Source organism: Carcharodon carcharias, chromosome 4 (genome assembly GCF_017639515.1).
Source record: "Carcharodon carcharias isolate sCarCar2 chromosome 4, sCarCar2.pri, whole genome shotgun sequence".
NCBI lineage: Eukaryota > Metazoa > Chordata > Chondrichthyes > Lamniformes > Lamnidae > Carcharodon > Carcharodon carcharias.
The window spans coordinates 38,218,416-38,244,065 of NC_054470.1; the positions used below are offsets into that span (position 1 = coordinate 38,218,416).

General features: G+C 42.8%; 1 protein-coding gene across 1 annotated transcript in view; it reads right to left on the reverse strand.

Moving 5' to 3' along the window:
* Positions 1-17,769, reverse strand: part of hsd17b3 (hydroxysteroid (17-beta) dehydrogenase 3) — a 61,741-nt gene extending 43,972 nt beyond the window's left edge. The window contains exons 1-5 of the mRNA XM_041185278.1: positions 17,609-17,769; positions 15,980-16,094; positions 12,779-12,998; positions 4,855-4,901; positions 3,619-3,694 (exon numbers count right to left, since the gene is read on the reverse strand). Of these exons, the coding sequence (XP_041041212.1) occupies positions 3,619-3,694; positions 4,855-4,901; positions 12,779-12,998; positions 15,980-16,094; positions 17,609-17,769 (619 nt within the window). The remainder of the gene's footprint in view (positions 1-3,618; positions 3,695-4,854; positions 4,902-12,778; positions 12,999-15,979; positions 16,095-17,608) is intronic.
* Positions 17,770-25,650: the final 7,881 nt, after the last annotated feature.

Consider the following 25,650-nt stretch of genomic DNA (forward strand, 5'->3'; position numbering starts at 1 on the left):
GTTACAATCAGTTGAGGAGGGGTTGAATGGCTCCCCACTTTTCCCTCTCCTTGTTTGTCTGCAACAGGTTTCTTCTGAGTTTTTAATAAGAAATGAGGATAATGTTTATTGTACTTAACCCGGTCTAAGTAAAATAATAAAAATGCTCTGACTTTCACACACAATCAAAGTCCATGCAGACATAAATAGATTACAAAGTGGGGAGGATAGATTAAGCAATTCAGAGTCCAGTAAAATTAAAGGGGTATATGGCTCTTGGAGGTTGGTGGCTTGGCTGGTTTCAGGCTGAACTTGATGGTCCTGCTGCTTTCTCATCAAAGTGGTTGAAAGCTATTGTTTGGACAACTTATCTGTTCTTCTGGAGATAACAGTGCTGAGCTGAGGTCTTTTAAAAATCTCTGTCTGTGGCACCTGCACAGTCAAACTCAGCAAAAGTTCAAAACTTGCAAGTTGGTTGGGGGTGGGGGTGGGGGCAGTGGGAGGAAGGAACTCACTTATGGTCTTATTCCTTCAACATCTCAGTTGCTTCACCTGTTCTGCAGAGAAAGCAGGTGTTTAAAACACCAAGGGCTGTCTTGTCACATGACCATCTCTCTCCAACTGCCCAGTGGCCCAAATATGGTCATGGATTGTGTATTCTAATTTTAACTTGATTAGATCATGGCTGGGCATTCCTCTCTCAGCCAGGGTCCCATTGCCCAAGTGATTATATCTAATGGTTTGTCTCCAACCAGTTGAGCACTCAGGTGATTGTCTGCATGCTTTGCTAAAGGGATAGGAGATGGCTCCCATTCATTTCTTTCAAGGCAATTGTTCCTAGTGTGGCTTTGCAGACAGGTTATCTCTATTTTAATGATTTGGGAACTTAGACGGTGCAGTGATGCAAATGTGAAGCCATCTTTCACTGGGATCCTAGGTCACTGGAATGCAGCTTTAGACTTTGTTAAAAAATATCAATGAGAGGTTTCCAGCCAGTAAATTCAGAAATAATTTTTAATATAAATCGTGGTTTCACAACACTACGTCCATACAATGTACGCAACACCAAAACAAAGGCCCGTCCACTGTGGTGAAGCATTTAAGTGGAGCAGAAAAATCTCAAACAAAAACAAAAAAATGCTGGAAAAGCTCAGCAAGTCTGACAGCATCTGTGGGGAGAAAGACAAAGTTAATGTTTCGAGTCCGTATGACTCTTCTTCAGAGCTTCAGAAAAATCTCAAGATGTTTTTATTATAGGCAAAAAGATAGGAACAGCAAGCCTAAATTAAAAGAGCAATACCCTGCAAGGGTCAGTGTTGGAACCACAACTTTTCACTTTATACATTAATGATCTAGATGAAGGAACTGAGGGCATTCTGGCTAAGTTTGCAGATGATACAAAGATAGGTGGAGGGACAGGTAGTATTGAGGAGGCGGAAAGGCTGCAGAAGGATTTAGACAGGTTAGGAGAATGGGCAAAGAAGTGGCAGATGGAATACAACGTGGGGAAGTGTGAGGTCATGCACTTTGGTAGGAAGAATAGAGGCATAGACTATTTTCTAAATGGGGAGAGAATTCAGAAATCTGGAGCGCAAAGGGACTTGGGAGTCCTAGTCCAGGATTCTCTTAAGGTTAACTTGTAGGTTGAGTCGGTAGTTAGGAAGGCAAATGCAATGTTGGCATTTATTTCGAGAGGACTAGAATATAAAAGCAGGGATGTGCTGCTGAGGCTTTATAAGGCTCTGGTCAGACCACATTTAGAATATTGTGAGCAATTTTGGGCTCCATTTCTCAGGAAGGATGTGCTTGCCCTGGAGGGGGTTCAGAGGAGGTTCACGAGAATGATCCCAGGAATAAAAGGCTTAACATATGAGGAACGTTTGAGGACTCTGGGTCTATACTTGATGGAGTTTAGAAGGATGAGGGGGGATCTGATTGAAACTTACAGAATACTGAAAGGCCTGTATAGAGTGGATGTGGGGAAGATGTTTCCATTAGTAGGAGAGACTAGGACCCGAGGCACAGCCTCAGAGTAAAGGGAAGACCTTTTAGAACAGAAATGAGGAGAAACTTCTTTAGCCAGAGAGTGGTGAATCTATGGAATTCATTGCCACAGAAGGCTGTGGAGGCCAGGTCATGGAGTATATTTAAGATCGAGATAGATAGGTTCTTGATTTGTAAGGGGATCAAAGTTTACGGGGAGAAGGCGGGAGAATGGGGTTGAGAAACTTATCAGCCATAATTGAATGGTGGAACAGACTCGATGGGCTGAATGGCCTAATTTCTGCTCCTATGTCTTATGGTCTTACAATTACTTCTTGTATTCTACAAAATCATCCACAACTAAGTTGCGCCACAAGTTAGCAAGGCCATAAGAAAGCAAACCAAGCACCAGGGTTTATTTCTCGAAGGATCAAATTGAAAAATAGGGAAGTTATGTTAAACCTGCATGGAACATCGGTTAAACCACACTTTAGAATACTCCTTGCAGTTCTGGTCACTATATTATTCAGGGGGAGGCAGTGGTGGCATAGTGGTATTGGCACTGGTGGTGATGGCGTAGAGGTATTATCACTGGTGGTGGTGGCATATTGGTATTGTCAGTGGCATTGGTGGCATAGTGGCATTGTCACTGGACTAGTATACCAGAGACCCAGAGTAATGTTCTGAGAATGAATCCCACCATGGCAGATGGTGAAATTTGAATTCAATAAAAAATCTGGGATTTAAAAAGTCTGATGATGATGACAATGAATCCATTGCTGATTGCTGTTAAAAAAAAAACCCATGTGGTTCACTAGGGAAGGAAATCCTGACCTGATCTGGACTAAATGTGACTCCAGACCCTGACTCTTAAATGACCTCTGAACAATGGCAATTAGGGATGGGCAATAAATTCTGGCCTAGCCATGAATGAATAAATTAGAAAAAAAAGATAGAGGGTGGAATTTTACAGCCCTATTTTGAATGATGAGTCATTCAAAAGTCCATTGACTTCGGCGGGACCATAAAATTCCGCATTAGAGGCATGAAAGAAGGTGTAGAGGAGATTTACAAAGATAATACCAGAAATCTCTGGGTGTACGTGTTAGGAAAGTATTGACAGACTGGAACTCTTTTTTCCAGAAAAAAAAGACAGCTCTGGGGTGATAAAAATGGATACAAAGACTGTTTCCTCTTGTGGGGGTGAGCCAAACTTGTGGCCATCAATACTAGATAGTCATCAAGAAATCTGGTAGCGAATTCAGAAGAAACTTCTTCACCCACAGAGTGGTCAGGATGTGGAACTCACTAGCACAGCAAATGGATGAAGCAAATAGTATAGATACATTTAAGGGGAGCTAGACAAGCATTTTATGGAGAAGGGAATAGAGGATTAGGATGATGGATTTTGATGGGGAAAGATGGGCAAAGGCTCAAGTAAAGCCTAAACATCGGCATGAATTATTAAAGCATGGGCTGGTTGGGTTGAATGGCCTGTTTTTGTGCTGTTTATTTTACATTATTGCTTGCATAGTTTATCCAGCTTTTCTGTTAATTTTCCACCAAAGTTATGGAGAGAACACGCTAAAGAAATTCCAAATGGTGACATTTAGTTACAAAAGAACAAAAAACAGTAATAGAAAATGGTCATCTTACCAATTTCATCTGCAACTTTTATTAGTTTCTCCTTAGTTCTGCTGATAAGTACAATATTTAAACCTCGCTTAGCAAACTGTGAAGAAAAGAAACATTGGGTAGCATTATGTGCTTTCAAAGACAATAGGGTTGATTTTTGTCTATCAGCTCTAAATGGTTACAAACTGATGCATATCCTATCAGGTCAATGCAGTTTGGAGATAAACTCATTGAGATAGTTATTACAGGACAGCTGCAGACTTGGATTTGGCTGGGTGCAAATTTGTGCTGAAAGAGGAAAATTGCAAGCAAGTGAAATTTAAGGAGAAGGTACTAATTAAATTTGAGTATCACAATAGGTGAACAAAAATTCAGAAACCTTTTGGAAAGCCTGAAGAGCATTTTAAAGCTTTGGCGTAGGCTGAAAGCAGGAGATTAAGAAATGGCAGGCCAAAATGAAGAGGACAGATGGAATAGTTAACTATCAACCTCTAGCCTGATGACTGCTGCAATCAGGTAGTGCTGCATGAGATGCTTGTGAGCAACATTGCCGTAACATGCCATGTTACCATCCCCATTGATCAGCACTGCGGCACACCTACAAGGAGATACAGCCAGGTTTCAGACCACAACCAATTGTTATGATCTTTTATAGGCCAGAATTTTACGCTCCCCCATCAGTGGGTTTTTAGGCAGGGGTTGGGGGCCGTGAAACTGAAGGGACAGGATTCCCTCTGGGTTCCCACCCGCGCCAACCATGCAGAGAATTTACGCTGGGGAGGGCAAGGCCTGGACAGGAAGCCCGCCCTTGCCCCAATTGAGACCCTTAAGTGGCCAACTACTGGCCATTTAAGGGCTGTTTCCTCTCCTGCCTCAATTTTTAGGCTGGTGGAGGACTAATCTTGCGTACAGGAAGCCTGAAAATCAACAGACTAAGATCTCGAATGGCAAGGGGTAGGGCGCCTCCAACAGAAGACCCCTTCTGAAGTCAGGACCCCCACTCCCTTAAGGTCTGGCGGCCTCTGGACTTCCTTCAGGGTGGTGTCATAACCTCTCTAAACTCAAATGTAAAACCAGTCTGTAACCCATCAACAACACTGAACGTCAGAATAATTATTCTCTTTAGAGCGCATACCTGGAAATACTTGATACACAAATAACTGCAGCTTAACTAAAATCAGAAGACAAAAGATATTCAAAATAAGCAATTAAGTTTTGTAATTTATGCAATATGAAGAAATCATGGCGAGATCTCACCTCATGTGCATATGCTTTCCCAATGCCATCTGTTCCACCAGTGATGACTGAAAACAAATATAATTACAAATGTAAATTTACCCTAGTCTGTTAACTTAAGTTCCACTTTTGTGAAAAAAAACCTTCTACCTCAAAAAGCAAATAAAGTAGAGATCATGGACTACAGGGATAAATTCATGTATTTGCACTCTTTAGAAGAGCCACACTCACTGAGAGCACACATTAGAAACTCAAGCATGCATTTGCCCACAATCTTCCAGATGCTAAAATGATCAGAAAATCATGGGCTGTCCACAGACTCAGAATTATCACTGATATGCAAGGGATTTGCATTTTTAAAACTCTACATGAGAGTTGTGGTTTTTTTTATTCATTCAAGGGATGTTGGCATCACTGACTAGGCCAGCATTTATTTCCCATCCCTCATTGCCCTTGAGGAGGTGGTGGTGAGCTGCATTCTTGAACCGCTGCAGTCCATGAGTTGTAGGTTCACCCAGAGTGCAGTTAGGGAGGGAGTTCAGGATTTTGACTCAGCGACAAGTCAGGGTGTTTAGTGGCTTGGAGGGGAACTTCCAGATGGTAGTGTTCCCATTTGTCTGCTGCTGTTGTCTTACTAGATGGTAGTGGTCATGGGTTTGGAAGGTGCTGTCAAAGGAGCCTTGGTGAGTTCCTGCAGTGCATCTTGTAGATGGTACACAATGTTGCCAGTGTGCATCGGTGGTGGAGGGTGTGAATTTTTGTGGATACGGTGCCAATCAAGTGGGCTGCCTTGTCCTGGATGGTGTCAAGGTTCTTGAGTGCTGTTAAAGCTGCACTCATCCCAGGCAAGTGGAGAGTGTTCCATCACACTTGTGCCTTGTAGAAGGTAGAGAGGCTTTATTCCTAGCCTCTGACCTGCTCTTGTAGCCACAATATTTATATGGTTAGTCCAGTTCAATTTCTGGTCAATGGTAACCCCCAGAATGTGATCATCTACTGTCAACAACAACTACATTTTCTGCAGATAAGCAATAGTTCTGTATAAATCAAGAGACTGGTTTCTCAACTGCTTAACACACTGAAAGGACATTAACATTGGAATTCTTAAGAGGAAGTTCAACAGAAGACAAGATCACAAAAAAATGTCCTGATAGCAGTCATGCTGCTCTTCATATCCTGTAGAGGAATTGAGGACAAGAAGCAGCAAGTTGAGAACTTCAAAGTTTCCCATTGTTCTCCAATGCCTAACATGGAATCTGTCACTCTCCCACATAACATGAGCTGGAAGCAACAGCGCTGTAAAATGGAAGTAACTTTAGTGAGGTTTTAAGATTCTTGGCAAAACGTAACCTTTCCTTTTTTCATTGCTTTTAAGTGCTGAGTATATAACAAAACGAGAAGCTTCACAAAGGAGATATCAAACAAAATGGCACTGAGCCATACAAGAGAGTATTAGGGACAAAATTTTGATCAAAAAGCTTGGTTTTAAAGAAGCAAAGATAGAGAAAAAGAGGCGGAGAGGTTTCAGAACTTAGAATCTGTGCAAATGGATGCTCAAGAAACCTGAATTGGAGCAGTGTAAATATCTTGGAGGGTTGTATAGCTGGAGGAGATTGCAGAGATAGGAAAGGGTGTGACCATGGAGGGATCTGAAAACAAGGGAGAGAACTTTAGATTCAAGGCCTTGTATAATGTAAAAACAAAATACTGCGGATGCTGGAAATCTGGTCAGCAAGCATAGGGATGATGGGTGAATGGGCCTTGTTGCATGTTTAGACACAGGCAGCAGAGTTTTGGATTGTCTAAAGCTCATGGCGTGTAGGATGTGGGACGCCAGCCAGGAGTGCATTGGAATAATCAAGTCTAGAGGTAACAAGTACATGGATGAAGCTTTCAGCAGTAGATGAGCTGAGATGGCATTGAGGAGCCGGGTTGGGGGGCGGGCGGGGAATGTGCAGTGATGTTAAGAAGATGGAAATTGGCAGTCTTAGTGATGATGCAGATGCAATCAGAAGTTCATCTCAGGGTCAAACATGACATCAAGATTGCAACACTCTGATTCAGCCTCAGACAATCACCAGGGAGAAGGGTGGAGTTAGTGACTCGGGAACAGCGTTTGTGGTGGGGACCAAAGACAACCACTTCAGTCTTCCCATTATTCAGTTGAGGAAATGTCTGCCCATCTTGGACTAGGAGTCAGACAAGCAGCCTAGAGACAATTTAGAGTCGAGAGAGGTGGTGCAGAGATAAAGTTGGCGTTGTCAGCGTATGTGTACAAACTAACATGTGTTTTTGGATGATGTTACCCAGGGGCAGCTTGTAGATGAGAAATAGAAGAGGGACCAAGGATAGATCTAGAGGTAATGGTGCAGGAGCCAGAAGAGAAACTGTTGCAGGTTACAATAGGCTACAGGATAGATAAGAATGGCACCAAATGAGTACAGTCTGATCCAGCTGGATGACAGTGGAAAGGTGGTGGAGGAGGATAGTGTGGTCAACTGCATGAAAGGCTGCAAAGAGGTCGAGAAGGATGAGGTAATTTATGTTTTTCAAGCACAGAGGATGTTATTTGTGACTCTGATAACAGCTGTTTTGCTATGGTGGCAAGGATAGAACCCTGACTGGAGAGATTCAAACCGAGTTCTGAGAAAGATGTTCAATCGAGAGGAAAGGGAGATTAGAGATTGTACATTTTGCAAAGATGTTTTTTTGGAGGAGAAGGGACAATACCTGAGAAGAAAGAACCTTAAAACATCAGTTAAAATTGCAGGCAGGAAGTTGGTTGTCAGCAGTTTAGTGGGAAAAGGGTCAAGTGAGTAGGAAGTGGATCCCATGGACAAGTTGAGCTCAGAGAGGGCATGGGGAGAAATAGGAGAGAAACTTGAGACAGGTGGGAGTTCAGGACCAGGGAAGGGGTGAACCTTAAAGAAAGTTTGGCCCAGGGGGCAAGGGGAAGGAAGGAAAGTAGTAGAGTTAGCTGATCAGATGGTCTCAGTCTTAGTGACAAAGCAATCATGATTCCTCGCACCTGGTGGAGACAAGGTCGGGGAGACAGGGGAGAGTGGCTTAACAAGACCGTTTTTAGTAGAGAACAGAAGCTGGGGATTACCTTTGCATTCTAGGATGATTCTAGGATGCTGACCTGTTGAGTTTTATGACTGTCTTACTGCCTTTCTGCTCTGGATCTGTCCATCTCTTCTATTTGCCTCTCAAGTCATTCTTTTGTTGTCCTTTTGTACCTTCCTTCCTTAAATTTCTCCTCACTCAGGCACTCTAACCCCTTACCCCACCCCTCTTCAAATCCCTACCCCAAGCTATCATCATTCCTGAACTGTCCTGATCCCCTGCTGGCATCCCAGCGTTGAAGGGCTAAAGATTTCCTCTGTGTCTCACTTGACATTCTTCCAAAAGGCCCATCAAGGAAGTCATCACTGTCTCTTACCGAGCACCAACCCCAACTTGCCACATCCTGCTCTCACCGACCTTCCCGTCCAGGTCGTCTACTGGGTCTTGCCAATCTCCTAGACCCACTCATCGCTCCCGGTGCTGAGTTTACAGACTCTGCCAGCAGGCCAGGTATCAACACACCTCTCTGCATATCTCTCTAAAAGACCCTTGCCATCCATGAGCTTTCTGTGGATGATTGTTTCAATATATTGGCCTTGATGGAAACTTTGCTGATGGGTGATGACATCTTCCAACCTACTAAAGCTTCCCACCTAGCACTATTGCAAAAATCACACTTCAGTCTTCCTCTTAGTTCTCAAACAATCTCAACATCCATTTTGATTCGTTATGCCCTCTTTCAGGTTCAATGTCCTCCTATCCACCATATCAAGTCATTGACCTTTATTCATGGTCACCCCTTCCAACCTGCCATCTCACTTGGCCTCTACCTTCATTGTGCCAACAACAGATCAGGCCATTACAAAAGCAAAATACTGCGGATGCAGGAAATCCAAAATAATAACAGAAAATGCTAGAAATACTCAGCCAGACAGGGAGCATCTATGGAGAGAAAAACAGAGTTAATGGGCAGAGTCTTATCAGCCACGCAGGGTTGGCTTCAGTGGTAGATTGGGACAGAGAGTTATGGTTGGCCCTTTTCAACATGGCATATCAGGTCAGCCACCCGATGCATTGCCACTTCCAGCCAATCTTGCAAGAGGCAGGTGAGTATGGGAAGCAGCTACCCACACAGCAAGTGCTAATTAGCTGGCTACTTGGGTGTCAAATTGGGGATGCCTCCAGGATTTTGTGGGTGGCACACAGGCCCCAAGCTGCAGTGACCCCAATGGGTCCCTGGTGGCAGAGACCCTGTGGCAGGCCAAGGGTGCCAGCGAAGCCTCTTTTATTGATACAAACCACGCCCCTCACCCTCCCAACCCAGAGCCACCTGCCACGGGGCATCGATATCATCAGAAAGCGGCTCCATCTTCAGGCACCCTCACTTTCTCCTGCCTGCTGTAGCAGCAAACACCTCCCCTAGTCCTACCAGCAGCACAATGCTGCAGGCCCTCCCATTGGCCCAATCAGGTGCATGTCCCGCCCATCATCCTTAATTGGATGGCACTCCTGGAGCCAGTGTCTAATTGGAAAGATAAGGAAATGTTTCCTTTTGCCAAGAACCGTAAATCTGTATTCTCCGGCTATCAATCTTTCTGATGCTTGAAACAGTTTCTCCTTAATTACTCTATCAAAACCCTGCATGATTTTGAACGCCTCCATCAAATCTCCTCTTAAGCTACTCCTCGCCATAGAGAACAATCCAAGTTTCTCTTGTCTCACCATGTAACTGAAATCTTTCATCCAATCCTGTAAAATCTCCTTTGCACCCGCCAAGACCTTGACATCCTTCTTAAAATGTGGTGCCCAGAATTGGCCACAATACTCCAGCTGGGGATGACCAGTATTTTATAAAAGTTTTGGATAACTAAACCTCCAAACACCCAATCTGGCTGGATGCAACAAGTGGTGAGCCACAAGGCTCAGTGATGGGGCCTCAACTTTTCACAATTTATAAAAATGACTTGGCTGAAGGGACTGATGATATGGTTGCTGAATTTGCTGATGACCCAAAGATAGGTAGGAAAATAAATTGTGAAGAGGACATAAGGAGGCTACAAAGTGACATAGATAGGTTAAGTGAGTTTTTGTTTATTCATTTAAGGGATGTGGGAGTCACTGGTGAGGGCAGCATTTACTGCCCATCCCTAATTGCCCTTGAGAAGGTGGTGGTGAGCTGCCTTCTTGAACTGCTGCAGTCCATGTGGCGTAGGTACACCCAAAGTGCTGCTGGGGGGGAGTTCCAGGGTTTTGACCCAGCAACAGTGAAGGAACAGCGATATATTTCCAAGTCAGGACGGTGAGTGGAGGGGAACTTCCAGGTGGTGGTGTATCTGCTGCCCTTGTCCTTCTAGATGGTAGTGGTCATGGGTTTGCAAGATGCTGTCTAAGGCGTCTTGGACAAAGACCTGGCAAATTGAATATAATGTGGGCAAATGTGAATTTTTTCATTTTGGCAGAAATAATAAAAAAGAAGCATACTATCTAAATGCTGTGAGATTGCAGAGCTCTGAGAATCAGAGGGATCTGGGTGTCCTAATGCATGAATCACAAAAAGCTAGTATGCAGGTACAGCAAGTAATTCGGAAAGCTAATAGAATTTGTTATGAGAGGAATTGAATACAATAATAGAGAGGTTGTATTTCAGTTGTACAGAGCACTGGTGAGACCACATCTGGAGAACTATGTATAATATTGGTCTCGTTATTTAAGGAAATATATGAATGCAGTCCAGAGAAGGTTTACTTGACTAATACCGGGAATGGGCAGGTTGTCTTATGAGAAAAGGTTAGACAGGTTAGGCTTGTATCCAATGGAGTTTAAAAGAGTAAGAGGTGACAGTGACTTAATCAAAACCTTTAAGATCTTGAGGGGTCTTGACAGGGTGGATATGGAAAGGATGTTTCCTCTTGTGGGAGAACCTAGAACTAGGTTTCACAGTTTAAAAATAAGGGGTGACTCATTTAAGACAGATGAGGAGAATTTTTTTCTCTCAGAGGGTTGTGAGTCTTTGGAACTCCTTGCTCAAAAGGCAGTGGAAGCAGAATCTTTGAATATTTTTAAGGCAGAGCTAGATAGATTCTTGATTAACAAAGGGGTGAAAGGTTATCAGGGATAAGCGTGAGGTTACAATCAGATCAGCCATGGTCTTATTACATTGTGGAGCAGGGCCGAGTGGCCTACTCCTGCTCCTAGTTCGTATGTATGTACCCAACCTTTCAAACACCACTTGCAGAGTCTGCAGATCACACGTTGGACTTATTCATCATGTTAGAATGCATCAAATCAGAGTGAAAGCAAGTCATCCCCGATCCTGAGGGACTGCCCAAGAGGAAGAAGAAGATAAGCAGCACCCTAGCTCTCATGGCTTGTAACCACACTACATGTCCGAGCCCTTTTGGACTCCCTCACCTTACCCACCCCCGTCACCATTATTTAGAGACATTGCTTCATTGCTGGTTGTGGGGTAGACAGCATTGAGACCAATGTCAAATAATCCAGTAAAATGTGAAGCGCACCACAGGCAAACGGCAGGGGGCGGGGGGAGAGGGAGTGTGCAGGGAGACAGAGGGAGAGACAGATAGTCAAACTGGAGAGAGAAACAAACTGAGGGAAGCAGAATTCACGTCAGCCTGTGATTGCACTATTATGTAATGTGTTTTTTCCAGGAGTCAGGCAGCGTTACTGACTCATTGAGAATGGAGTCTAATCTCCCTGAAGCTGGGCTTCAATGGTGATGTGCAGGAGTCATTGAATTAGGTTTGTTTTTTATTTATTATCTTTATAACTTGCTGTATTTCGCAAAAAATCAATAAATTGTACAAAAATTATAACTGGAAGGTATGATATCAATTAGGTATTTATTAAATCAGGAAAGAATAAAGTTCCACAACCTCTGAACGTCCCAAAGCACTTTACAGCCAAGTATTTTTAAGTGTGTTGCTTGCAAGCTGGATCCCAATATGTGGGGAAAAAAATAACTTTGGACAGACCCAAATGGAGAGGTCTCTGTCATCAAGTGATTTTGACATTTGAGGAGAACAGAGTCAAGTGCATCACAGACAAGTTACTGTGACACAAAGCCAATACCTCCGCCAATCCCTCTAACCTCGACTTAATTTGCAATATTTGCAATCGGTTATGCAAATTTATACTTGGTCTAATGTCACACACGAGACAGCATCAGCCTAGACTGTAAACTGGTCCTTTTTTTCATTGCTGAACATTCATCCGTCCAATCGACGGGAGAATCCATCATCAATGTAGGAAATGTAACAGCAATTTACACACAGCAATCTTTCATAAACAACAATGTTATAATGAGCAGATCAGGCGTTTAAGGGATGAATAGAGGCCAGGACATGGAGAACAACATCCTTTACTTCTTCGAATAGTTTCATTGATCCTTTGCGTTCATGCATCCCTTTGTGGCAGGTACATATCCTACCAGCACCCTATGCCAACAGAATTTAGTCTGTATTTCAGGATAATTATAACTCGGACATAACTGAATTACGCCACAGATTCCAATCTTTTATAATGGTACTCTACTTTCCTTCTAAAATGTGCACGATTTCGGGAACTCTAATTCTGGATCCCTCCCACCCATTCCCCACCACCCGAGCCCCAGTGAAATGCAAACATTTAAACGAAAAACCGATGTTCAAAGTTGATAACAGTTGAAACCCGTCCAAGTGTTTTGAAACTTCCACCTGCAAAAAAACCTGAGAATTTCCTAGTCCCGCAACTAGTTGTGCGTAAGTTCACGCCCAGGTGGAAAATATGAAACTTTGTAACTATCCCTTATTGCTATACATTAGCACATCCGCACCAAAATATAGCGGATCGCTGAAAAAGAAAGCATAAAGGTAATAGTTACCTGCCCATTCGCCCAAGGAATTGAAGAAGGAATTCGGGACTCCAAACCACTTAGTAAGTACTAAATACCTCAGGCATTTCATTATTTTTAGAAAAAAGATTAAAATAGCAAATATGCCAAACAAAATGAATGCATCCTCCAAGAGTTTTTCCATTGCTGCAATATCACTGCCAAGCTCAAACAGTAACAGTAACCTGTGATGAGACTGCTTCGAGTTGAGCTGCAACATTTCATGTAAGGCAAATCAACTGTCTATCATATACCATTGCCATAGGAACAGCAAGAAGACTACCAATCAAAATTGAGCCCTGCTAACACAACCTGAAGTTCGTTCCAAAGGAAATTTACTGTTCGGGTCGCAATTGATTGAAATGATAGTTCAACTGTTCTTCTTGTGGTGAAATCAGATTTAAACTCCAAATACACTTTCATTGCCAATCGTGAACAGGTTAAATCTCCCGCCCAATAACCCAACATGATAGCAAAAGTCGACGGAGCCAACATTCCTTAGGACATAGTCCCAGCAGTTATGGCAGGATAGTATTCACCAGAAACAAAAAAACAAAAATTGGTGGAAAAACTCAGCAGGTCTAACAGCATCTGTGGCGAGAAAGACAGAGTTAACGTTTCGAGTCCGTTTGACTCTTCTTCAGAGCGTCCACTAGTATTCACCACAGCCCTCCAGCACCAACTTGATCAGAGTTTGCAAGGCCAATGGGAAGACACTATAGTAACTTGGAGCAGACTGGTGCAGACAGCTGTTTGGGCATAGCCCTGTGGCCAGAAACTCCAGTATGTGCTTATGGGGCGCATAGATTTTATATAAATTGCATATTCGGACCCCAGGTGATGCAAGTTTAAGAAGTGTAGAATTAGGACAAAGGTAGAAAATGGGGTTAAAACCTTGGTAAAAGGGAGGAAACAGAGAATTAACAGCAGTCTCTCATAGTGGCTGAAAGTCCATAATGATGTTCCAGGTGGTTTCTGTACTGACACCACTTCTATTCATACATAAAAAGAACACTGTAACTCCGGTCACAGTGCAGCGCATGGGGACATTTATGAGATGGTGGAATTCAATGTCAGCAAATGTGAGGTGGTACAATTTGGTAAAAATAAAAGTTATAATTATGCTTTGAATGGAGGAAGGTTGGCTGATATAAAAGAGCAGAGATTTGGAGATCAGTTTCACAAGATAATAGGAGCAGCACTTCAAGGCACCCAAATCATTTAAAAAGTGAATGAAATATTGGGTATAGTGGCAAGAAATAAAGAACAAGTGAGTTGAGCTGAGAGGTAAGATTCTTACCTTGAAACATTTGGTGAGGTCATTGAAATCAGTACCCTTGGCAAGAGAGAGAGAGCAGCTCTTGTAAATTTCATTCATTCCCAGAGTCTGTGTCTCTGCTCTCCAACAACCAGTGGGAACTTGGAGTAGGTTACTCCTACTATGTAGCATGAGCATGACTGAAAAAAGGGAATCTAGACTTGAAAGAACTTGTCCACAACAAATATCTTCAGCCTACCCTGCATGTACTGGAATTGCTGGTTGAGACTCCTCAGGTAGTTAGCCTAAGCAAAAACTTCAATTTGGACCAATCTGCCTCACTGGCATTGGCCCTCAAGTGAATCTTGAGACGTTGGAGCAGGTTATTGGGGGGGTGGTGATTGTGACTCCTGTAGGGCCCGTTGAGCGCTTCTACTCCTTTATCTGCACAGGAACATTTTTCATTAACTAATTATGTTTTAACAACTTAGCCTTGGTTGGCGGCCACCAGAAACACTGAAGATTCCTAAGCAAGGTAAGTCTTGAATCTTACTCCACATATTGTAGATGAATTTCTAAAATGGCTCCTCATGTGGTCCTTCATTAGTAAATTCAAGGGGCCTTCTACTACAAAATCTACTACAAGATCCACTAAAAGAACTAACATAAACATGGGGACAACAATTATACAGTCAACCAGTAGTAGGCCAGTCAAACCCTCAAGCATGTTCCACTATTCAATCAGAATGGTGTTCTTCAGAGGGAATTTAGAGTCAACCACATTTCTGTGGATCTGGAGTCACATGTAGGCTTTCTTTTCCTAAAGGGTAAGGTTTTCCAGATTTTTATTGAATTCAAATTTCACCATCTACCATGATGGAGATTTGAACTCTGGTCCCCAGCGCATTATCCTGGGTCTCTGGAATACTAGCCCAGTGACAATACCACTATGTTATCCCTCCCACAGAATCCCAACTCTGTCTTCCTGCCTTGGCTCCATATCCTTTAACAGACTTGTTGAGAAATAATCTATCTTAGACTTAAAATTATAAATTGAGCTAGGATTTACTGCATTTTACGGGATGGCATTCCACACTTCCACCACCTTTTCATGAATAAGTGTTTCCTAATTTCTCTCCTGAATGATCTGGCTCTGATTTTAATGTTTGGTCCCCTTGCCCTGACTGTTGGAAAAATTTTATCTCTATTTATTTTATCAATTTCTTTCAAAATTATAAAATCCTCAGTCAAATCACCTCTTAATTTTCCATATTCCAGGGAATACTAGCATAGTTTTAGTAATTTCTCTTCGTAATCTATCTCCTGATGCCTTGGTAACATCAAATGAATCTGCACTGCACTCCTTCCAGAGCCAATATATTCATTCTAAGATGCAGTTCCCAGAACTGTACACAAAACTCCAGATGGTCTAATCAGAGCTTCATATAGCTAAAGCAAAACTTCTTCCTCTTTATATTCGAGCCCTCGAGTTATAAAATGTAACTTCCTATTAATTTTTTTGATTACTTTTTGTACTTTACTACTACATTTTAGTATCTGTGTGCACAGACGAATAAATCACTTTGGACCGCCACTGTTTTTCATTTTTCACCATTTAAAAACATATTTGGATCTATCCTTGTTTGATCCAGAATAGATGGTCTCAATTTTACCTGAGTTGAACTCCATTTGCCATAATTTTTCCCACTCATAATCTGTCAATGTTTCTTTGTAATTTTTTTTGCTCCCTTTTGCACTACATACTATGCCACCAACATTTGTGTCATCGGCAAACTTGATATATGGCTCCCTATTGTCTTATCTAAATCATTAATAAATATAGTGACTAGTTGAGGTCCCAGCACAGGTCCTTGTGGAATACCACTAGTCATTTCTTTCCAATTTGAGTATATGCCTTCGACTGCCTAACCAACCAACTTCTCAGTGGTCAGCAGCTCTAGCTGTCTCAGGAGCATCAGGACTAAGTGGTGGCCGCTGCAAGCAGACCCCAAGATGAAGACAGCCATTGCATCCGAACCCAGGTAAGGCCTGGATTTTGGAAGGGGTAATCGGGAGCCTAGGTAGGGGTGTGAGGATGGGAGGCACAAAGTTGGAGTTAACATCTTGGGGGATGCCTCTGATGTGCACCGGGCACCTCCTTCTCACTTTTTAACCAGCCTAGTTGAAAAAACAGCCTACTCACTCCCCATGCCTATGCATAGACAGAGGCCTATGCCTCCCAGATTTGGTGTGAGCAGCATACTATTCAGGTCAATTAGCTTGTTAACAAGCTCAATTGCCCATTAATTATCATTTTAAAAATGGTAGCCAGGCTGCCAATTTTGGTGCCCGCCCACCTACTATTTTATGGGGAATGGGTTAGGTTGGGGTCGAGTGGCCAGAAAGGCGGTGGGCTAGCCACCTGTCATATTTTACATGCCCCCCCCCCCACCCCCCTCCCCACCCCACCACCCCTGGCCAAAAAATCTGCCTGGTGCATGACCTTAAAATCCAGCTCAAAGAGTCTTGACAGTAAATAAGAAGAAACTGTTTTCCAGTGGCAGAATGCTCAAAAACCATAGGACAGTAATTAGCAAAAAGACAGAGGTGACTTGAGGGAAATAAAATGAGCAGTGAGCAATAATAATCTCAAATGCACTACCTGAAACAGTGGAGCAGATTCAGTAATATTTTCAAAGGGGAATTGAGTAAATACTTCAAAGGGAGAGATTTTTCGGGCTTTGGGAAAAAGAGCAGGAGGAGTGAGTCTAATTAGATAGGCATGATGGACTAAATGGCTTCTTTCAGTGTCGTACAATTGCACTGTATCCCATCGTCTTTTGTGAACCACACAAGTTACCACAAAATGTAACCTAATATAAATATATACATTTAGCAATATAGTATAAAATCTTTGCATTTATGTGGAGAAAAATGATATCAAGGTTTCAAAATACCAAACACTTTTCAACAAGTTTCTCTTTCAGAGTGCCCTAAAGCTTTATCCTTTCACCACCCCCCACCATCCCACCCCCCCCCCCCCCACCCCCTCCACCGCTCCCCCTGCTACTTCCTTATCTACATGCCTCTTTACAATGTATCCCACAGACATGAGGTCAGCTTCCACGTACTCATGACAGACTCTCTACCTCTTCACAATCTCGCGAGGCCATTTACTATCTCTACTTTGTCAAAGTTTATTCAATATCCAATCTTGAATGAGAGGCAATTTCCTCCAGCTGCACATCAGGAAGACTGAAATTATCACCTTTGACCCCTGCTACAAACTTGCACATTTGCCACTGTTTCCATCACCCAATCTGACCACCTTCCCAGGCTGAATCAGACTGTTCACAGCCTCAGCATCCTATTCAACCCCAAGCTGAAGTTCTAACCCCATTTTCTGTCCATCATGAAGACTGCCACCTCTACCTCTACTCTAACCCGCCTGCTGCTGAAAGTTTCATCCATGCCATCAGGCTCAACTATTCTCATATTCTTCTGGTAGCCTTCCATCCTTTACTCTCTGTAAATTGTAGCTCATCCAAATCTCTGCTACTCACATCCTTTCTTGTTCCAATTCCAACTCATCCAGCACCCTTGGCCCCATTGAGCTGCTGGAGCCCAATACCTCAAATTTAAAATTCTCAGATTCATTGTTCAAATCCTCCATGGTTTTGTCAATCTTTATCACTGTAACCTGTTCCAGCCCTACAAACCCCATGTCCCCCTCTCCCACAGACTCTTCTTCTGAATTATTTTACAAGCTGCAAGTACTCCTTACCATTTTTAGCTGTACCTTCAACTGCCTAAGCAACATATCCTGAAATTCCTTCCCTGTTCACCTTCTTTTCCTTCTTTAAGACCCTTTTTATTTAATCCAAAGTTCAGTCACAATTCATAATATCTTCTTTGGCTCAGAGTTCATTTTTTGACTACACCTCTGTGAAGCATTTTGAGAGGTTTTTCTACATTAAAGAGGCTGAAAAAATTAAAGTTGTTCTGTACTTTAGTGCCATTTGACATTCGGTAATTATGCACTAAATCCACTTTTGTGCCCACAGCTAAAATTATACCTCTTGATTACACCTAAGTTATCTATGATCCTTAGCATTTTAAAAACTTGGAGTGCAGCCAATTTCAATCACTTTTCTCCTGCGAAGAATCCAATTCTTCAACTCTTCTTTCATAATCGAAAAACCCATGTCCTGGGATCATCTTACCTATTCTTTTTTGAATCTGCAATGTACAATGTACATTTCAAGATAAAATCCTGATAACTGCCAAGTTATCCATAGAAGTTTAAAGATGTATTTCTTGACACACTAAAGTGCTTGTCAGATAGATGCCTCCAGTAATGAGTCAGCTTGTTCATAACAATTTTACAAAGACTAGCATTTTTAGCAAATGATAATCATGAAACCATTATTGATTGTTAAAGAAACCCATCTGGTTCACTTAAGTCCTTTAGGGAAGGAAATCTGCTGTTCTCACCTGGTCTGGCCTACATGTGACTCCAGATTCACAATAATGTTGTTGACTCTTAAATGCTCTGTGAACAAGGGCAATTAGGGATGGGCAATAAATGCTGGCCTGGCCAGTGACACCAACATCCTATCAACAAATATTTTTTTAAAAATTCACCAAAATACGTTTTTTTTATCTTTTCCTAATAGACCTACAAAATAGACCTATTTGTGTCACCCTTTTAAGGAGAGGTAAGTATTTTCATTCATTTGAGACCAGATTGTATTTCATATCATTTGACATTACATTGCTGTTTCATTTATTTATTTTTTGTCACTTCTAATCTTGTCATTGAAGCCTCTATTTGGGGTTCATGGGAACCAGCACCTCGTGCAATCCTCCCTTTATAGGAAGCCAAATTTTGATATATTTATGCAGCACTGAGCTTCCTACTCTCTCACAATTTATTGGTCCATTTCAAAATCGGATCTCTTCTTTGTGTACATAATGTTAATTTTTCTGTTCAATACATATTGTGTTACAAGAATCAAAATTAATATCCATTACTCTTTCCTTGACCCATATAAATAATTTTTCTACATCTCTTAGACTAATGTAAATCTTTCATAAATTCATCATGGTGAACCTAAAGGTCATTGTCCTATCTTTACATATCTACTTGGACTTCCAGAAGGCCTTTGACAAGATGCCACACGGGAGGCTGCTCAATAAGATAAGAGCCCATGGTGTTAGAGGCAAGGTACTAGCATGGATAGAAGATTGGCTGTCTGGCAGGAGGCAGAGAGTGGGGATAAGGGGGTCCTTCTCAGGATGGCAGCCGGTGACTAGTGGAGTTCTGCAGGGGTCAGTGTTGGGACCACAACTTTTCACTTTATACATTAATGATCTAGATGAAGCAACTGAAGGCATCCTGTCTAAGTTTGCAGATGATACAAAGATAGGTGGAGGGACAGGTAGTATTGAGGAGGCGGGGAGGCTGCAGAAGGATTTGGACAGGTTAGGACAATGGGCAAAGAAGTGGCAGATGGAATACAACGTGGGGAAGTGTGAGGTCATGCACTTTGGTAGGAAGAATAGAGGCATAGACTAGTTTCTAAATGGGGAGAGAATTCAGAAGTCTGGAATGCAAAGGGTCTTGGGAGTCCTAGTGCAGGATTCTTTTAAGGTTAACTTGTAGGTTGAGTCGGTAGTTAGGAAGGCAAATGCAATGTTGGCATTTATTTTGAGAGGACTAGAATATAAAAGCAGGGCTGTGCTGCTGAGGCTTTATAAGGCTCTGGTCAGACCACATTTAGAATATTGTGAGCAATTTTGGGCCCCGTATCTCAGGAAGGATGTTCTGGCCCTGGAAAAGGTCCAGAGGAGGTTCACGAAAATGTTCCCAGGAATGAAAGGCTTAACATATGATGAACGTTTGAGGACTCTGGGTCTATGCTCGATGGAGTTTAGAAGGATGAGGGGGGATCTGATTGAAACTTACAGAATACTGAGAGGCCTGGATAGAGTGGACGTGGGGAAGATGTTTCCATTAGTAGGAGAGACTCGGGCCTGAGGGCACAGCCTCAGAGTAAAGGGAAGACCTTTTAGAACAGAGATGAGGAGAAACTTCTTTAGCCAGAGAGTGGTGAATCTATGGAATTCATTGCCACAGAAGGCTGTGGAGGCCAGGTCATTGAGTATATTTAAGACCGAGATAGATAGGTTCTTGATTGGTAAGGCGATCAAAGGTTACGGGGAGAAGGCGGGAGAATGGGGTTGAGAAACTTAGCCATGATTGAATGGCAGAGCAGACTCGATGGGCTGAATGGTAAGGGGATCAAAGGTTACGGGGAGAAGACAGGAGAATGGGGTTGAGAAACTTATCAGCCATGATTGAATGGTGGAGCAGACTCGATGGGCCGAATGGCCTAATTTCTGCTCCTATGTCTTATGGTCTTAAAGTCTTGTGGGCAACATGGTCATTGGTACAAAGTGAACTTGTTTAATCTTGTTTGGTTTATATACACGCATATACAAATATCTATAAGAGGGTGCTATTCCACTCCTCCTTCCTTAATGAAAGGATACAATGGCCACGGTTTTGTTGACAATGTGCTGTTCCTGAAACCAGAACTCTGCGTCACTTCCTTTCTTCTTGCCATTTCCCACATGATTATCGTTAAAATTCTGAGTGCCAGAGGTGAGCATGGAAAACACATGTGTTTAGCAGAGAGGGAAGCTTTTCATTGGTGAAACCTGCTGTCAGTTGACAATGCTGCATCAACGGGCAGCCTATTAAAGAGCCTCCTGGTCAAACAAGGAGGCTGTGCATCACTGCCTGTACACTGCTATGCTGGTGACTGCCATTTTCATCAGAGGCTCATTCAAACACCTCATTAGACGACTAATCATTGCAGCAGACCAGCCCTACAGTTTAGTGATGCCTCCCTGCATGTTCTCCTCCAGTCCATCAGAGAAAGGCGGGAGGTGCTCTGTCTTGAAGATGGCATCAGAAGACCCTCCCACCAGACCAAGAAGTCTGGGCAAAGGTGGCAGAGGAGGTGAGCAACTCTGGGGTAATGCACCAAACATGGGTCCAGTGCAGGAAACAAGTCAACGACCTGCTCCGCCAAGATAAGTGGCAGTGTCAAATCTTCAACAGGAGTCTCTCTTGTAGTCATCAGTAATGTATACATGCGAGTGGGCAGCTATACCAAAAAAGTGAATGTGTGATCAGCCTTAATGCCACATAGCAATTAAGGCCAAAGCGTATGAAAGCTTGCCTTTTGTGTGAACTTGGACACAACGTGGCACTGACAGGCCAGTATGTGTGATGGGAATGTATGCAGATAGGGGAGTTAGTTATCACTTCACATGTCATAACCTTGCATTTGTCATGTAGGATAAGCAGACCCATAATTCCCACATGAAGAAACACACAGGAGGAGTTCCTGGCTAACAACTCCTCACAGGCACCAAGGAGGAGGCAATGGAAATCGCTGGGGAAGAGGGAGCACAATCTGTCATAGACAGTGAGGCTTGAACAACCAGACATAGGGAGGGAGAGGCAACCATTCTGGTGGGAAAATGGGTGCACAGGATGGATGGGATGAAATATGAAGCACTCAAACTGTGATGATTCTGAATGTGATTTGTTTTGTTCTCTACAACAGGTCATCACCATCCAAGGACCAGGCCGCAGCCACGGGAGGAGCCCGAAGACTCCGCCTCTGGGGACAAAGAAGCCAGTGCCTCAGAGGATGCACTGTCATTTGCCTCATCACCCCACTCCACCAGCACAGTTAGACCCACACTATCCACAGAGTATTTAGCTATAGATTTGGGACCACAATCTGGTGAGCACAACACAGGCAGGTCCCAGCAGCTGAGGGAGGATGTGATGGTCGGGTTCCCAGACGTTTGGAGAACTGTTAGGGATCAGGCCCCTGCAGAACCCCACGCTGATGACGGGCTTCAGGTAGCGGCCACAAGAAGCCTGTTGGACATGCAGCAGAGGCTAGGGGACAATATGGCAGAGATATCAGGGATTATGTGCAGCTTTGCACAGGGTATGCAAAGCACATTTGACCTTACATATTCAAAATTAGATTCCTTTCAATTTGGTTCCTTTGCAGACAGTTGTAGGCTTACAGGCTGGTTAGATCTTAAATGCCTCTGACGCGCACAAAAACTCCTTTCTGTTTATATCTAGCTTTACCTTTGAATGTAAAGAGGAGTCCATACACACCATGATTTCTGTCATGTTCCAGGCATCTGAGTGCATGGCATCATCCATGGAGAGCTGGCAACCGCCATGGACAAGCTTGATTGTAGTGCCCCTCTGCCTTGCTTTTGTGATGCCTCACTGGCGTCATTAGCCATATACACAGAGGATAGCCCTTGTTACTGAGGATTCATCCATCAATCTAGGCTGGGGCTTTAAAAAGCTGTGGGAGTTGTGAGTAGCAAAAGATATGTGCATTGTGACAGCTCCCTGGAAAACAAGCACAGACCTTTGCTATTCTTTTCCTGCGGTGCACTAGTTGTAAGTTCAAGGAGTGAAACCGTTCACGCTTTACAAATATAGCTTGTTGTTCCCTGGAGCTTTTATGGCCACATCAGAGGAGCCAATGGTACCTTGCACTCGAGGAAACCGAGCGATGACACTGAATGCAGCTGACCTTGCTGCCTGGCTGCCTATATCTGTGGTGAAGTGGATAAAATCATTGGCACGTGTTATGACAAAAGCTGAGTTGTTTAAATCCCAGAGGAAAACTTGAACAACTGTCATAACCTGTATTTTCGATTGGTATGCTTGAGATGCAGCTCTGAATTCAGGAATAAGACCACCGAGCCTCAAAAGAGTTCTTATATAAAACTAAAGTAAATGTTTATTAATTTAACAACAAACTAAACGCATACACATGTCTACAAATTACTACCATAATAATTTTTAAACAAATTCCCAAATGTAATCACTCCCATATCTTCACCAAGTCAACAATAACCCATAGACTTTAAACAGACACCAGGCAAAGCACATTTGACCTTATAGATTCAAAATTAGATTCCTTTTAATTTGGTTCCTTTGCAGACAGTTGTAGGCTTACAGGCTGGTTAGATCTTAAATGCCTCTGACTCACACACAAACTCCTTTCTGTTTATATCTAGCTTTCGCTTTGAATGTAAATTTTCCATTGTATTACTAGGTTTTTAATTTTACCTCTCCTAACAATAATCCTTTCATTCCACCAGTTTTATTAGTAATATAAACACATTGCTCGGCATCTCCCAGTTCGATGCAAGATTTTACCCATTCTTTTGAACGGTTTATTCAACAAATGCAAATTGCATATTACCTTTTAACTTCCTTGCATTTATCTAATTAACATCTCAAAACTATTATACATCAAAGTATTGGCTTTAATCCAATTAAGACACACATAGACACAGGTGCTACTACAATTCCAATTTAACAATCATTTCCAATACCATTATAGACATTAATCTTTTCATGACACATGACCAAATAGGGCATCAATCAGCTGATGGAACATATGTTGCCCGTCGCACCCTGGAAGCCACCACTGGTGTACAAATTGAGCGCCACTGTAACCTGGAAGGCCACTGGCATGGAATTTCAACCAAATGCACATGGCTGCATGTCTTGGTGAATAACCTGACATATCTGGATGACCATTTCCTAGGAATTCCTCATACAGATCTGGCATCGCCTCTCTGATGTCTGGAGGTAGTTTGTTCTTATCCTCTGGGTGGGTTGACGGATCAGTGGCCATCTTCACAAATGCCTTCTCTAGTTGTTTGCCTCCGGACCAGCCTCCCTGTCTGATGCTGCCTGCTGTTGGCCTTGTGGCCTCTGTTTTTGGGCAGCAAGAGTTCTCCTTCTTTGCATTTTCTCCTCCTACTCCTGAGGTTGCAGGAATATTGGGTGAACCAGCCCCATGGTTATGGCAGTAATTGCACCGTGTGAAGAGGCAGACATACATGTGCGAGAATGCTCATCCATGGTTCTCATCCATTTAACTAATAATTAGGGAATCCCTTTAATCAGCCAATTTTGCACGACACAAACTCCAGTCATCAAAAACAATCCTCCTTTGACTTTGATGTGCTATCTTAGCATCCTCACATGTGTTTGAAGCAAAAGAAAAGATGGTCCATGTAACCTTCCAGACTCATTCCTGTACCTTCCATCCTCCTCCTGTCATTCTCACACTTGCACCCATCAGCTTTGATCCACCCAGCATAACCTTCTGTTACAGACAGGAGGTTGGTTACTTTTAACTAGCACTAATTTCTCCTTTCACCACCCATCCATAAATAGAACGGTGTTTTGATTTGTTTCCCTCTTTATAAGTGGTGGTATATTTCTCCAAAACCTCTGTTTTTTTGCAATCCAAGTTTCTATTAATAACCCCACAGCAAACTCTAGATAGGATTAACTCAAAGAGTTAGTTTGTTTGCATACACTCAAAACACGGAAGAAGGGTTCGCAACATCACTTCCACACTCAGGCACCAAAGGGAGGGATAGAGAAAAGAAGATTTTACAGAGATCATTCACAGTCCAGATGAGGCATTCCCCTTCACAGAGGTCAGCGGGCTGAAAACCATTATTGTAGAATTACTTTTCCAGTGGTGTTCACTTCACATAATGTGATAGGCATGCAGAGATGAATCAGTCCTATAGGCTATGGCACAGAACTTGCAACAGAAGCAGTGTAGATGGGACCAGGTGTTCAACCTGGGCAGAGGTCCTTTTTGTGTGGCTGCTAGTCAGATGTTAAAGAGCAGACTGAACTATTCAGCTCAGCAAAGCAATATTAACTTGTTCAATAAGTTAATCATGACCCCTACCTCTCCACCAGGTCTCCAACAAAGGATGTGTATCCATTGTCTGGAATTTGGCTATGTCTCAAAGACTGCTAAAAGTCCCAGTCATTATGATATGAAAGGAATGCTTAAGGGGCCTTTTGTCTTAGCAGATCCTCTGTGTCCTGCTGGCAAGCCTTGGTTATCAAATGCAAGTTGCCTTACCTTTATGCCACCATCAGCACCTTTTTAGCAGTACCCACTACTATTAATACTCCCTTTGTCCTTTAGTTTTTGACATATTTGTCAATCCCTCATTTGTCCCCACCTATCACTGGCCTTCTATCCAGCTCCACCTGCTCCACCTTCCCTTAAACAATATAAATTTCATCACATTTCCACTTCTCTTCAGCTCTGAAGAAGGATCATGTGGACCGAAACGTTAACTCTGTTTCTCTCTTCACAGATGCTGCTAGACCGGCTGAGTTTTTCCAGCATTTTCTGTTTTTGTTGCCTTTGTATAGCTCTGTTTGAAATTGGGCTGTGCAGTCCCCAGGTGATCATTAGTGGCTTCTCAGAGACAATGAGGTGTGAGTTTTCCTAAAACCGCAAAGTGGCTTCTTTTGTTCTGGGGTCACAGACAGACATAGGTTCAGCCATTTTAAGAATCTTGTTCGGCCATGGCCCAATTTTAAAATTTAGAAATAGCAATGAGTATGTATATGTTTTATAAAAAACTATACAGTGTGAGGTCTTAGTCCATCACAGTCCTCCAAGTCTTGGAGAAAAAAAATGAATTTTATTCC